Source organism: Nylanderia fulva, unplaced genomic scaffold (assembly GCF_048542155.1).
Source record: "Nylanderia fulva isolate GAGA-0341 unplaced genomic scaffold, ASM4854215v1 Scaffold50, whole genome shotgun sequence".
NCBI lineage: Eukaryota > Metazoa > Arthropoda > Insecta > Hymenoptera > Formicidae > Nylanderia > Nylanderia fulva.
Genome location: NW_028190588.1, coordinates 126315 through 142146, shown reverse-complemented (window position 1 = coordinate 142146; position 15832 = coordinate 126315). Strand labels below are relative to the sequence as shown.

General features: G+C 36.9%; 2 protein-coding genes and 1 pseudogene across 2 annotated transcripts; all 3 read right to left on the bottom strand.

Annotated features, from left to right (window-relative positions):
- Positions 1-948: 948 nt before the first annotated feature.
- Positions 949-2659, bottom strand: LOC146721313 (uncharacterized; annotated as a pseudogene).
- Positions 2660-6709: 4050 nt separating this feature from the next.
- Positions 6710-7468, bottom strand: LOC146721312 (uncharacterized). Its single transcript, XM_085487148.1, has one exon. It carries the CDS (start codon positions 7466-7468, stop codon positions 6710-6712), a length of 759 nt encoding a protein of 252 aa, XP_085343274.1.
- Positions 7469-7837: 369 nt separating this feature from the next.
- LOC114931226 (uncharacterized) lies at positions 7838-10980 on the bottom strand. Its single transcript, XM_085487147.1, has 5 exons — positions 10935-10980; positions 10483-10812; positions 9495-10311; positions 8643-9426; positions 7838-7876 (listed from the first exon to the last, which is right to left on the bottom strand). Exons 1-5 carry the CDS (start codon positions 10978-10980, stop codon positions 7838-7840), a joined length of 2016 nt encoding a protein of 671 aa, XP_085343273.1.
- Positions 10981-15832: the final 4852 nt, after the last annotated feature.

The window sequence follows — 15832 nt, the reverse complement described above, 5'->3', positions numbered from 1 at the left end:
TTTTTACCTTTTTTTAAAGGTGAGTTTTTAGTTATATATTTACATGGGATTACACTCATAAACTAGAGGCTAAAGCTCAACACGCATGATAAGCAACGACACGATCTCTGTTAGTGTGCCATCTAGATAAATGTATCAAGAGGCGCGCAAGGAATATCGACTCTCTTATCCCGCCACTTCCTTTTCGAACGTGGCGCAATAAAGTCTTGTCAAACTGATTCTCGTGCACGTGTCGTAATAAATTATTTAATCCGCTTCCATCTCCTCTATCAGTATCATAAAGATATTTTTTCTTTTTCCGAATTCTTTTTCTTTCAGGATCTGATGTCAAATCTGATGTGTCTTCTGCTGTACACGTCTTTGCTCTTGCTTTTACTAAATCATCTATAACAAAAGAATGCAATATATAGTATGCGTAATAATTATTAAATACTTATAAAACAAAAATAAATATGACTACTAAATGTTTTATAATAAATTAATTCTTTAAATATCACTTACTATAGGTACGTCCACCACCCACTTTTCGAATTTTAAATAATGGCCATACACCGAATACTGGTTTTTCACATACTGCGACAGAATGAATTAATTTTTTGCCAGTGCATGGTGGCCAATAACACATATCATCATGCACCCATGCGACCAGTACAGCTTCGACTAAATTTTCTTCTATAAAATGTATTACTATCCACTCCATTGGGCAACTATATATCTTATATTATTCTTATTGTTAGTCTGAAGTCAAAATAATTACAAAACTCTTTTCATTCTCATTTGGTTAACAAAGTTTAACATGCAACACACTTAATAATACTTAATATACTATAACTAATTATATAATATTTAATATAGATTTCTTCTCAATATCGTATTTACATAAGATATATACATATAATTACATGTATATACATATATATATATATATACATTTACACATTTATATTATTAACATAATGTATGAAGGAGAGGAAACAACATAAGTATTATTATATGGGAAAATTATCATTTTGTTGGAAATATCTTCCACTAGTGACATAGATAATTCTCCGAATTCATGTACTGAAAATATATCAAAATTTGAAGATTGAAATGGTTCAGAAATAAAACTTGTTATATTAATAAATTTTTTCCCAATTAAGTAGTACTTATTATCTTTTATAGCAAAATTTTCTATTAACATAATACTCTTATCTTTTAAATAACAGAAATTATCTTTAAAATGTGTACCAAACGACACATTATTTATAATCAATTTTTTAAATTGAGCAGAAAAATGTGTGATAGGTAAAGGACCTTCATGATGTTCTAGTACCATTTGCAATTTTATTTTTTTTGACAGTTTAGTTATCAATATATTTTGTGACTCATGAATACGCTTTACAAGTTGTGCTAATGGATAATGAGATTTTCTAACTAATCGTTTTAGATATTGCATGTAATTTTCAAAAGGAAATGCACTATAAAGATCTAAAGTTCCAAAAACTTTGCAATCATCAACAACATGAATTAATCCATGTACATTGTGTGAAATGTATTCTGCTCCATAAATGACTTTAAATTGTTTCACAAAAAATATTAATAATGAACATGCTTATTCTAAATACTTTGTATATAAATTAGCATTAATTAAAATTCTAACAGCAATATGTGAAGATATAAAATGTAAGTATTTATCAGATGAAAGGATATTTTTTAAAACAACTGGACCACAATACAATAAAAAAAATCTAAATTCAGTTGCTTTCCAGCGTGCAGCTTCATTTAAAGACCGGGTTTTTCTTACAAAATCAGGAGGAATACAAGATTTTATTTTAATGAGATAACTTGAAATAGATTGTATGTTGGTTTTTGATAATCTATGTGAAATAGGTCCAAAGAGCCATATATTTATTAGTTTTTTTACTACGCCAAGGCATACTAAATGCATGTATTCAAGAGGGAAACTTTTTACCATGTTAATCGAAGGTATTGTTTCTAAAATTGATGTTCCTGTATGATGTTCAGATTGAACTCTATTACAGAAATTTTAATCCGTTCTTTCAAAATAATTTATTTCAGGATAACACACTCTGGCTTTTATATATTTTCCTCTTTGCATACATTTAGTACCTGCAAAAAATCCAGTGTGACCTTTGCAAGAAGTAATGAGTGATTTTGCTGGAGCATCACATATAAATGCTTTAATTGCACACAAATGGTATAGCATAATTATTATAAATAAAACCATCTTCCGATAACTTTATAGCTTCATCTGTAAAATCTTGTAAAAACAAATTAACATTATTAGGTTTTTCATAACCATGATAGATACCTATCACAGATATATATTGTGGATATTCAGATATTGAGTATAATATTGGATATATCTGACTACTGGAACTTTTGCTTAAAGGCAAACCATCAATATTAATAAACAAATTAATTTTTTCTGGCTGTTTTTCTAACAAATTAATTAAATTTTGAACTGCAAATTGAATTCCCATGTGTACATAAGTGCCTGAACCTACAGATTTGTAGGGTACATGTCGAGGTGTACAAAGTAAAGTTCTGGGATCTTGAGGCAAAGAATTATTTGTTTCTAATTTTAATAAATTTAATAAACTTTGTAAGGCGTTATGTGAAATATTATATGATATTGCCCATGATCGTAATTTATTAATAAAATTATTACTTTGATTATGTAAATTTTGATTTTCTATATTTTGTTGTGATATTGGAGTATCATTTTTAATAACATTATCAGAGTTATCAGAAGATAAGCTATATAAGTCATGTAAAACATTAAAGCAATCTGTATTAAAACAGTCCTCTGTTTTATAAGTACTATTACATTGGAAATCTGTATTTTTTGTAATTAAAACATTATCATTTATACAATCATATTTAGAATTATTACAATTCTCCTGTGATAATGTAAAACATGTTGCGCTTTCTCTTTTAACATTTCTATAAAAAGTCGCTTTACTACGACGTTTCATTATATTTGTTCTTGGAAAAATTAATGTGGGATTCTTAATGATAAATTAATTGTTAAAAGAGCTTGTAAGAAATCAAAGGTTAGAAAATCTATCACTGTAAACAAATAATACAACGTGAGGAAATGATAATAATATTTATTGTTTTTGATAACAAGTAATATTTACTTACTTTCTCAATAAGAGCTTCTTTTTCTGTACAAGCTTACACACTTTTTATTTATCGTACACTATATACTATGAACGGACTCAACGGACTGTATGTACTTAATAATAAAAGCGGAAAAGAGATAATGAATAATTGCTCCTTCTTCTATAATTTCTGAACGCCATCTACATCTTAAATACATTTGAATATTCTGTGAACATTTATGGAATATAAACAATATATTCTTATAGCTGATTTTAACATGTTCTAGGTAGATTTATAGATTATTCTTTATAAACAAGGATATTCTATAGAGATGTATAGATGATTTCTTTGAGAATATTCTCAAAAAAATATTTTTAATGCTACATAGAATATTCATGCAATATTGTGTGTTATCTGGGAATAAAATTTAAATTAATCAAAAATTATAAAAATAAACTTGAAAGTTAAAACAAATGAGTAAGCGAACGTTTCGATCCAATTTTTCGGATCTTCTTCAGCGCAGTACAAAAAGCAAAATTAAAATCACCAAAGTCTAAATATTTTTAACGTATAAACGTCTAATAAACATATTTAAACGCGGTTACATCAGTAAACGAAATAAAACGTCGTAAGATTAACATTAATATAACTCTCACTGAGCCATCACATTTACGTTACTGTGAGAAGCGATCTTCTCTAGTTTTCTGACTAAAACGAGGTTGGCAGGTGTTAAAATATAAAATATTAATCGCATCCTATAAATCAAAATAATTTTCTCATTACACCTCACTAATTATAATATCCAAAATCAAGTGCGTTATAAAACAATAATCTAACACATGGTATAAAAAAATGCTAATAAAAACTTACATATATTTATGATGTGACAATATTTTAATTGTAACAGTAACAAAAGTGACGCTAGTGTAATCCTCATGTCAGTAGAACGGCTCAGAGGAAACTGAAGCTCAGTTGGAAACGAAAAATTACAAACAATTATAATCATTTTGTATTTGTTATTTAATCTTAGAATTTAGGTAGTCTCTCTATAGCTTCGATATAAATATCAGATAGATTTTCAGTATTAGTCTGTAGATTGAGACTATTATTTTGTCTTTTTATGTATATCATTTCTGATACTGATCTTTTTCCGTAATATATTTCTTTATCTAAAATATTAATGTTCTTCCAATCAAATTCATGATTAAAATTAACGCGGTGGTCCGTTATTACTGATTTAGTATTAATATTTCTAACTATGTGTTTCTTATGTTCAGAAATTCTTGTGGTCAGTCTTCTATTAGTCTGGCCCACGTAAGAAGCGTCGCAGTTTGAACAATTAATTTTGTAAACAACGTTGGTATTATTCAAGATGTAAAAATCTCTGAAGTCACCAGATGATAATTAAAAATGGTAGTAATTTAATCAACCAACTCTGGCTATTTAATAATCTTTATTTAATATTTACGACGTTTCGGCCATGGGTTTCGGCCCTTATCAAGTGCTAAAACACAACTTTTTATATAGAAACTTAATTTCTGATCTTAAAATGTGACATGATATAATGTGAAACATTTAACTATGTTGGTATTATTCATTTTAGAAATAGTATCTTTATGTACTCGTATATATTTATTTAATTTATTAAAATAAAAAAAAAATAATTTAAAATTCATGTTCCTAATAATATTTCTAAATTGTTCCGTCAAACCGGGTAAAAACGGTATTGTTCGCGAACTCAGTAAAATACTAAAGAGAGAGAGAGCGCGGGAATACCGGCGCACGTGGTCGGGAAAAGATGGTGGTTTTACGCGGCGACAATAGACGAGGCGGGGAAATAAATCACTCGCGCTTCGTAACAGTCAATGGTCTTTTTTATTCCGCACAATCACAAATGTACACAACTAATTCGTCACGATAGACAGAGAATTAATATACGAGATATAATACGATGACTTGAACGACTTATTATTTGATACGTTACTGAGAGCGATACAGAACGCGTGTACACTGACTCAAGGATTACTCCAGAATGCTTGCTTCTTCCTCGTCACTACGGAAGTGACGGGACGACCGCGCTAATCAGATATCGATCTAAACGGAAATCAATATGATTGCTATCAATCGATGCTCTGAGCGACGCCGCGATCTCAGAGATGGCGCGTGCATGTCGGTTCGCACGCTCGGCAACACACTCGCACGAACATACCGCTCGCCTCGCTTATTTAATAAGCGACAGAAACAATTTATAATAAACTAATGATTAGTCACATCAGTTGACTAGGATAAATGCTAATTTACATTTTAATGTTATATACATAAATGTAATTAATCTACACTTAATCTATAGATATCACAGACGCGAAATATCGGGCGTTGGGCGCCGCCCGCCGTAAGGTATGATACCCAAAAAAAAAAAAAAAAACAAAACACAAAAAAAAAGAAATGGAACTACAGATTGTGATCCTTTTCGTCTCGATCAGCGATCGGAAGGAGACACAATTTGTGGATCGTTCGTCGAAAGGTAGAGGTAGCAGTCCTCACCTCGCAAACGCGGATCAACCCATCTTCACTCGGGAAGCACTGTGTTATACGCCCTAATTCCCATCTAGAGGGTGGAGCATTGTCATCCTTAATGATGACAATATCACCCACGTTTAAATTTGCGCGCTGATTGTGCCATTTATTGCGCTTCTGCAGAGAGTTAAGAAAATCCAAGCGCCAAACCTGCCAAAATCGGTCTCGCATCCGCTGAACGAGTTGATATCTCGTCAATCTCGATTCCGGACGATCTAGTAGCGAAGCATCAGGCAACGAAGTGGAGCGCCGGTCAAGAAGTGACCGGGAGTCAAATACGATAGATCGTCTGGGGAATTCGAGAGTCCAGCGATCGGTCGCGAATTTAGGCAGGCCTCTATTTGACACAACAGTGTCTCTAATTCGGCAATGGTTAGCGTATGTACGCCAACTATACGCTTTAAGTGGTGCTTGACCGACTTTACTCCAGCTTCCCAAATCCCGCCAAAGTGTGGAGCGGAGGCTGGAATAAAGCGCCATTCTATGCCTAACGAGGCCATAGATGATTCGACGGCACCATCGCACATACTAGCGTGAAAAATACGGTATAATTCCGTCTGCGCGCCACGGAAATTGGTTCCGTTATCGCTTAATACAATCGCAGGAATACCGCGGCGTGAACAAAATCGTCGAAAGGCGGCGATGAATGCTGCGGAAGACAGATCGGTAACGAGTTCTATGTGCACGGCACGGGTTATCAAGCACACGAAAAGGGCTATATAGGCCTTACGGGACGGGATTGATGACCACGTCCGGCGAAGGCGCGCACTGGCAAGGGTCCGGCATAATCTACCCCGACTTTCAAGAACGGACGCGCCACATTAGTTCGTATCTCGGGCAAATGAGCCATTTTCTGACTGCTCAAATTTGCACGATGTCGAGAGCAGATGACACACTGACCGGTTATTGGTCAGTGTGTCATCTGCTCTCGACATCGTGCAAATTTGAGCAGTCAGAAAATGGCTCATTTGCCCGAGATACGAACTAATGTGGCGCGTCCGTTCTTGAAAGTCGGGGTAGATTATGCCGGACCCTTGCCAGTGCGCGCCGATCGTACAATTATTTTTGCTCGGAGTATCCAGTACTCCTCTCGGAGTAGACGTAATGTTAACGACGTTCCCCCATGGAGAGTGCGTAAATGTGCATCACGCACTATTATACGCGTCAGAGGAGTTTGGCTCAGGATTACTGGATGCTTCTGAGCGAATGTCAATGGAGCGTGCATCAATCTGCCACGAATAATTCCGTCATCATCAATGAACGGATCCAAAGGAAGTAGCGAACTCGAACGTGGCAATCTTTGCTCGGCTCGCAATAAATGAAGTTCGGTCGCATATAACGACGACTGTATGACCTTGATCCAAAAGGTTTTGGCTTCCGTCATCAACCGCGTAGTGTATAAAAGTTCCGTACATGGAAGCTGTCGTCGTGTCAGTTTCACGAAGCGTAAAATTAACGCAGTTATCTTGAGCAGTTTGCTCCAATCAGAATAGCGAGTGGACAGATCCCACTCGGAGACATTGGTGACGTGAGTGACGACTGACCGTGCCTCAAGGTCAGAAGTCGGCAGACTATCAGAAGAGTCGACAGAGGGCCACTCTTGGGGCTCACAGGAGAGCCACGAGGGCCCGTACCACCATAGTGGATTTTTGATCAATTGAGTCGGAGAGACTCTACGAGAAGCTAAGTCCGCAGGGTTGTCCTGCGTAGGAACATGACGCCAACTTGCCTGAGTTGCGTTTGGATGAGAGACACCCGATTCGCCACGAATACTTTCCATGTGGCCGGAGACTTGCTAAGCCAGGCCAATGCGACGGTGGAATCCGTCCAAGCGTAAATGGGGACCTGCTCAAGGTTCAACGCAGAAATGGTCCAAGCAAGGAGCCGTGATAAGAGTTCGGCCGCACAGAGCTCCAAACGAGGAACCGAGACCGTTTTCAACGGAGCAACCTTGCTCTTACTTGTTAGCAAGAAAACTTGTGGCTCAAATTTATGGATCACTCGAAGGTAGATCACGGCTGCGTAAGCGGCCTGGGACGCATCCGCGAACCCATGGATCTCGATACTTGAGTCCTCGCGGGAGTGCACCCAGCGCGGGATACAAACAGTAGCAAGCGAGATGAGTCCGTGGCAAAAAGAGATGCACCTTTCATTCAGGTCCGACGGTAGTGTCGTGTCCCAGTCGATCCTAGACAGCCACAATTGTTGAATAAGGATCTTACCGATAATATAATAATGACAGGCGACAACCAACCTAATGGATCGTAGATTCTCGATATATACGAGAGAAAGGTGCGTTTTGTTATATGCGACGAAACTTCTGCACAAATACGAAAACTAAAAGCATCCTCCAGTGGTGCCCAATATATGTCAAGGATTTTTAATTGATCATCCTCTTTAAAATCTACGTTTTGTGCAGGATCGCGAATCGTTTCGGATAAATCGGAGATTAAATCCGGACAATTGGAACTCCATTTGTGTAGAGGAAACCCGCCCGCGTTGGTCAGTCCTATCATCTGCTCTCGAATCTCGCGACATTCTTCTATCTCCGACGCGCCAAAAAATATATCGTCAACATATGAATTGAATATGACGTTATGCGCAGCCAGAGGGAAACGATGCTTCTCGTCCTCTGCTAACTGCCGCAAGACGCGCAATGCTAAAAAGGGCGCAGGAGCGGTGCCGTAAGTTACCGTCCGTAACCGATACGGAATTACCGCGTCTTTCTCTTTCTCCGATTGCCTCCAGAGAATTAATTGAAAACGCGTATGATCATCGTGCACGCGAATTTGCCGAAACATCTTCGCAATATCGGCGGCACACACAAACCGGTGCCAGCGCCAACGTAACAAAATGGCACATAGATCAGTCTGCAATTTTGGTCCAATAAGGAGGCAGTCGTTGAGAGACTTTCCATTGCCAGTGCGCGCAGACGCGTTAAATACAACCCTTACCTTCGTCGAAGTACTACTTGGCTTTAATACCGGATGGTGCGGTATAAAGCATCGCTGCTCCTCGACATCCGTGGGCGTATACGGGCTCATATGTCCTAATCTTAAATATTCATTTAAGAAATCATTATATTCGACAGCTAACTGTCGATCCTTTTTCAAACGACGCTCCAAAGACGCATACATACGGAGCGAATTTTTGTGAGAATCCCCAATATCAATTGGAAGATTCCCCTTAAACGGCAACGCGACATTGTACCTTCCTGACGTATCACGACGATTAGTAGTCGCGACGAAGAGGTCCTCGCAATATTGATCCTCAGCGGATAACTGGGTCTGCGAAGGAATCTCCTTAACCTCCCAAAAGCGCTCGATCGCACGAGTCAAATCAGTATTAGGGGTCACGTGTAATGACAAAATAGTCGTATGCGACGACGATACATTGACAGGACCGTCGTCCACCGGACCGCGCAGCACCCACCCGAATCGCGAATGAATAGCATACGGCTCTCCGGGAAACTTCACCCGATCCTGAAGTATTATTTCGTCATAACAATCGGCACCGAGTATTAAGTCGATCGGCTTATCACTGCAGGGGTCGGGGTCGGCCAATGTCAGTTGTCCGACGCCGGTCCACTCAGAGGCCTTAACAAATCGTCGCGGAACATAATTAGAAAGCCGAGATAAAATAAGAGGCTCGATCACGACTACAAGCTGAGACTTATTTCGTGATCGTAGCTCAACGCGGGTGGAGTGCTTCACGACCCCGAAGACGGTGCGCCAGTACCTGAAATTGAAGCAGAGCACGCAATTCTTTGCACGCGTAACGCTTGAGCAGCTGCTTCAGATATTAACGAGCACTCGGAGCCAGAATCTATGACTGCGCGAAATGGCAGTTCACGACCTTCAGCCGTACGCACGTGTACCCACGCTGTCGCAATTAACACCGGCCTTAACGTTTTTGACTTGGCGACTCCCGAATGACAGGAAGTTACATTAGATAACTTCGCGTGATCGTTACTCGAAACGGAAGTAACCGCGTTACTGTTTATTGACTCGGGATCCGATGTACGCGGTGAGAATGCTTGATGAAGCATTTTATGATGCCGCTTCTTACACTTATCGCAACCCGGTTTGTTTTTACAGCTCGGCGGAAAATGACCTTTAGCGAGACAATTAAAGCATAAATGCGCCGCTCGGGCGGAATCTAAACGTTCGCTCGCAGACATGACCTTGAATTTCGCGCACTTCGATATGTTATGAGCCGCGGAGCACAAGCACAAATGACAAACAGAAGTATTGGTGTTCGCAACGTGCGAAGTGACCTTAGAGTCAACACCGTTTTTATGTTTTGAATTTTTCGTTACGGCATTGTCGTTCAGGCATGTGACTCCGCTTTTAATCGACGCAACATTTAAAGCGTGTATTTTACCGTTCAGAAATTGCTCAAGTTCGTCATAATTTGGAAATGTTTCTCTTTTACCGATGTTCTCTTCCCAACTCTTTCGAATCGTCGGGTCCAGACGCATAAGCGTCATAACAACTAATATGGAATCCCACGATAATTGATTCAAGTTTTCGAGAGAGACAAGTATTTCGCGAGTTTGATTAACTAGAGTCTCTAACGCGGCCGGACTATCGCCGCTTACGGGCCTAAGTTTTAATAACCGAACTATAAGAGAAAAAGTCAAAACTTGAATATCTTGATAATGATCATTAATTAATTTCCAAGCCGATTCGAAATTTGCATCGGTAATCGGTAAATTTTTAATCAACAATGCCGTACCGGTCAAACAACTTTTAAGATAATAAAACTTCTGTACGTTAGACAGTCCAGACTCACGGACGACCATCGAGTCAAACATGTCTCGAAAGTGGGCCCAGTCCTTCTGATCTCCGTTGAAGGTCGGCAGAGGGATGCGCTCGAGACTGGTGAACCTCGAAGTCGACGATGCGTCGGCAGCGTCCCTCCTAATTGACGATGTCGAAGGCATGTTGCTCTGCAAGGCGGTGAGCGCGTCCGTCGCATCAAGAACGCGATCCTCCATGTCACCAAATTCGGTACCTTTGAGATAGTCACTGACGTCCGGATCAATCGAATATGCCGTTAACTCCTCGTGATTGCATCGACATTTGGCCCATAGCTGCGTTAACGTTTGGAGTTTCGTCGAGACTGTAATGGAGGCGGACGTTTCAGTGAGCCTCACAGCCGAATTGCACGTGCGATGAATAGATCGCAAATATTCTCTTTGTACAACGAGCAACGCTATAATGCTCTGCCCTGAGAACGAGTACGATTTCTCGATTGGTCCGTCGGTAACTTGAGCGTATCTCCAGGCATGATGACGTCACAGTTTATCACTTCACGGCCGAAGAAAAAAAAGAATAAGTTAATTCTTCAATAATTATTTACAACGTGATAGATTATCACAAGAGAGTGACTAGCGGATCTAATAAACAACAGTCTCGAACAATCGTAATGACTGGAGTCACTTATCAATCCGATAATTATCACAAGAACGACGAACGAATCCCGAAAGCGATAGATTCGGAATATCGCACTAAACTGAGTCAAATTATCACTCCGATAAATTGTCAACAAGAACGACGAACGAATCGCGATAACTATAGATTCGAATCGTCGTACGAAGTGGAGTCAAATTATCACTCCGAAAAAATTGTCAAAAAGAACGTTGAACGAATCGCGAAAACTATAGATTCGAATCGTCGCACGAAATGGAGTCAAATTATCACTCCGAAAAAATTGTCATGTCAAAAAGATCGTCGAACTAATCGCGAAACTATAGATTCGAATCGTCGCACGAAATGGAGAAAAATTATCACTCCGAAAAAATTGTCAAAAAAGAACGTCGAACGAATCGCATAAGAGACAGATTCGAAGTGTCGCACTAAACGGAGTAAAATTATAACTCCGATAAATTGTCAATAAGAACGATGAACAAATCGCATAGTCGATAGATTCGGAGTAACGCACTAAACGAAGTCAATTATCACTCCGATAAATTGTCAAAAAGAACGACGAACGAATCGCATAAACTATAGATTCGAACCGTCGGACGAAATGGAGTAAAATGATAACTCCGTTCGTATCACTAAATGTCACTGTTCAAGTCACTGTCCGCTAGAATCGAGATTAATCGCTTCTGTTCGCGATTTCACAGACACGTAGAGAAGGGCCACGTGGCAGTCTATCACGTATTACGACACGAATGTGCACATATAAGGGCGATAACTCGATTCGTCGCTCGTGTTTATGCACTTTTAATTCACCGATTCACGCACTATCCGGCTCGAAGGACCATGTTCGCGAACTCAGTAAAATACTAAAGAGAGAGAGAGCGCGGGAATACCGGCGCACGTGGTCGGGAAAAGATGGTGGTTTTACGCGGCGACAATAGACGAGGCGGGGAAATAAATCACTCGCGCTTCGTAACAGTCAATGGTCTTTTTTATTCCGCACAATCACAAATGTACACAACTAATTCGTCACGATAGACAGAGAATTAATATACGAGATATAATACGATGACTTGAACGACTTATTATTTGATACGTTACTGAGAGCGATACAGAACGCGTGTACACTGACTCAAGGATTACTCCAGAATGCTTGCTTCTTCCTCGTCACTACGGAAGTGACGGGACGACCGCGCTAATCAGATATCGATCTAAACGGAAATCAATATGATTGCTATCAATCGATGCTCTGAGCGACGCCGCGATCTCAGTCTCAGAGATGGCGCGTGCATGTCGGTTCGCACGCTCGGCAACACACTCGCACGAACAGGTATAGTGAAAAAATGTCTTTTAAAAAAGACGTTTTTTTACTATTATTATTATTAATTGTGGTATTTTTTAATTTTTTAAATAAAATTACTAGACGTTGGTTAATAGTATTAAAGATCAAGTCACACACAAGCGGATAACAGTTCTCTAAAAGTATGTTGACAACGGTAACGAGATTCTTATAATGAAATCGTGGATGTGACAATAAAATTGTTCTATCCACTAGACCGTATATAGTTCCCCGCTTTTGACAAAATGGATGCTGAGACAAGAAATGTAAATATCTCCCCGAGAATGTCGGCTTGTGATACCAATCAGTAATTATCTTGTTGTTTTCTAAAATTAATGTCAAATCTAAAAAGTTTATTTTATTATTATCGTCAGTTTCCAGAGTGAATTGGAGTCTATTATGATAAGAATTACAAATCATAAGTGTGTGGTCGGAACAGTCAATACAATGTCGTCAACATATCTAAAGTAAATCGGGGGTGTGAATTTTAACAATTGTAATGATTTATTCTCAAGATCTTGTAAAACTAGATCTGCAATCACTGATGAGAGAGGAGAACCCATGGGCGTTCCAAAGGTTTGGCGGTAGATAACGTTATTAAAAATAAAAAAGGTAGAATTTAAAACTAAGCCTATTCCATTTAAAAATTCTGATTTTGATAAGTCACAATTCTTTGAAATAAATTCCCATGTAGAGGAAATACTTTCAAGAGCCTAATCAATAGGGACGTTAGTGAATAGCGAGACAACATCTAACGAGATTAATTTAAATTCATTATCAATGTGAATCTGTGACAATTTTTTCACTAGTTCAAAACCGTTGTCAACACGACCTTCAGGCACTGGGAGGCTTTTAACTATAATCTTGTGCACGAAAGTCGCCAAGTTATACAGAGTAGATTTTACATAAAATCATTTTATACATTTTTACATAAAATCATTTCAAATAGTATTCCTACGGGAAAAAGTAATGTAAATAATAGTTTTGAACTTTACAGCAAGCTAGCGGGTAAGAAAATTGGTGCGGAAGATATTCTAATATCATTAGACGTGGTTTCACTATTCACTAACATTCCGATAGATCTTGCAATAGAAAGTGTGAGCAATAGATGGAATTATATCAATACACATACATTAATTCCAAAAAATGAATTCATTTCCATGGTTAAATTTATATTGTCGTCAACATACTTCACATTCAATGACATTGTATACAAGCAAGTTTATGGCACACCTATGGGTTCCCCGTTATCGCCAATAATTGCTAATATTGTTATGCAAGATCTTGAAGAATCAATAATTAATGAATTGGACATTGGTATTGGAATATATTATAGATATGTAGACGACATTATTATGGTGGCACCAAAGAATAAAATTGATAGCGTATTGAATAAATTTAATAGTTACAATCAACGACTACAATTTACGATTGAATACGAAATTATAAATTTTCTAGATTTAAACATTAAAATAATAGACAACATCATACACTTAGATTGGTTTCAAAAAAAGACATGTTCAGGTAGAGTACTATCTTTTTTATCGAGTCACCCTATGTGCCATAAAATAGGAGTAATTTATAATCTTATTAATAGGGCATTGTTATTATCTCATCCCATATATCATAAGAAAAATTTAGAACTGTGTATTAAAATATTATTGGACAACGGTTACCCTATTCATTTAATCTTTAAAGAAATAAATAAGAGAATAAGAGTTTTAAACAATGGTCAGTTTAACAACAATAGAAAAAAAGAAATTGCAGAAGATAATAGCAAGAAAAAATTTTTCGTCATTCCATACATTAATAACATTTCTGAGACAATAGCATCGACAATAAAAAAATCAGATTTCAGAGTAGGATACCGTTGTCTAAATAATCTTAACAAATTAATTAAAGTCCACAAGGACAAAAACGTGCATAACAATAATAATAATGTTGTTACAAAATTAATTGTAAGGATTGTGAAGCTTCGTATGTTGGGCAAACCAAAAGAAAATTACGCACTAGACTAAAAGAGCATATGCATAATATTAAATTTGATTCCTCCAAGCATTCTGTGGTCTCTGAACATATTATGGATAAAAAACATGCTTTTGATTGGGATAACGTTAAAATACTTGATATTGAATCTAATTATTATAAAAGACTTATCTCGGAAATGATACACATCAAGGAACAAAGCATGGTATAAATAATAACACAGACACCGAATTGCTTAACAACGCGTATTTCGACATTCTAGAAGAAATATCGAATTTTTAGACTTATGTAAATGTTTATTTTGTGAGATCTGACACCTATTTATTCGACTTTTTAAAAGACTAGACAACAGTCAAGTACTAACAATAAAGCCAACAACAATTAGAAGCATTGTCATCTCAAGTTATTCGGAACAATTTGTAAGCATAAAGGTTCAATATTTTAGTATAGTATTTAGTTTAATTTATAATTTTTAATCTTTTTCACATACACATTAGTGGAATCCTATTTTACAATTGAATAAATTCTTTAAATTCAGTTAACAAATATCAAATAATTTGGAGAGGATGAACATAATCATTGCCAGATCGAGGGGACTTTCGTCAAATAACGATAAGTGGTTCGTTTGGAGTAATGTATAAGTGTCACTCCGAGTTTTTATTAATAATTCTAATATATTTTATGAATAACCGGACGAATCATTCTGCTTCTAATTGGGTTCTTACTTTGTTGAACTATTTTAATGGTTTTAATTCATTGTAAATTTATTTTGCGTTTTAACTATGACTTAACTATATAACTTATTTTGACTATGTATTGCGGATTTTTTATTAGAATTTTATGTATTTATTTATTATCGTTATTTATTATCACTATTTTTTTGCGCACTGAAGAGGAGCAAGTAGAGCTCGAAACGTTTGTGTAATTTTTATTTCAAATTAAGAATTTTCTTCTCAATAATAAAATAATATCGTATTGCTCGTTACACATGGCCTTAATTTAATAATTTATCATTGTTTATACAGAGTAGTGTCAACCTATGACACTATTAATCTGAACGGACAGTTTTCTTTATGGACTTTAGGCAAGCCATATGCCTTGGGGAGAGTTCCATCAGTAAACAACAAAAGTCTGTATTCATTAGTTGAAATAAACTTAGAATTTTTCCAACAAACTAACAAGTCATGAAGACTGTTTATCAATTTTATAAAGACATTTAGACTTTGGTGATTTTAATTTTGCTTTTTGTACTGCGCTGAAAAAGATCCGAAAAATTGGATCGAAACGTTTGCTTTCTCATTAGTTTTAACTTTCGAGTTTATTTTTATAATTTTAGATTAATTTAAACTTTATTGTTTATATCAGTACATATTGATTAAATGTAATAAAC

Excerpts from the sequence above, each read along its gene's own strand:
- LOC114931226 (XM_085487147.1), bottom strand. The coding sequence starts at position 10,980 with ATGCCTGGAGATACGCTCAAGTTACCGACGGACCAATCGAGAAATC. Across the intron at positions 10,312-10,482 it reads GTTTGACTCGATGGTCGTCC|TTCGGTTATTAAAACTTAGG; the intron begins GTGAGTCTGGAC and ends TTTCTCTTATAG. Across the intron at positions 9,427-9,494 it reads GATTCTGGCTCCGAGTGCTC|GTACTGGCGCACCGTCTTCG; the intron begins GTTAATATCTGA and ends CTTCAATTTCAG.
- LOC146721312 (XM_085487148.1), bottom strand. The coding sequence starts at position 7,468 with ATGGAAAGTATTCGTGGCGAATCGGGTGTCTCTCATCCAAACGCAACT.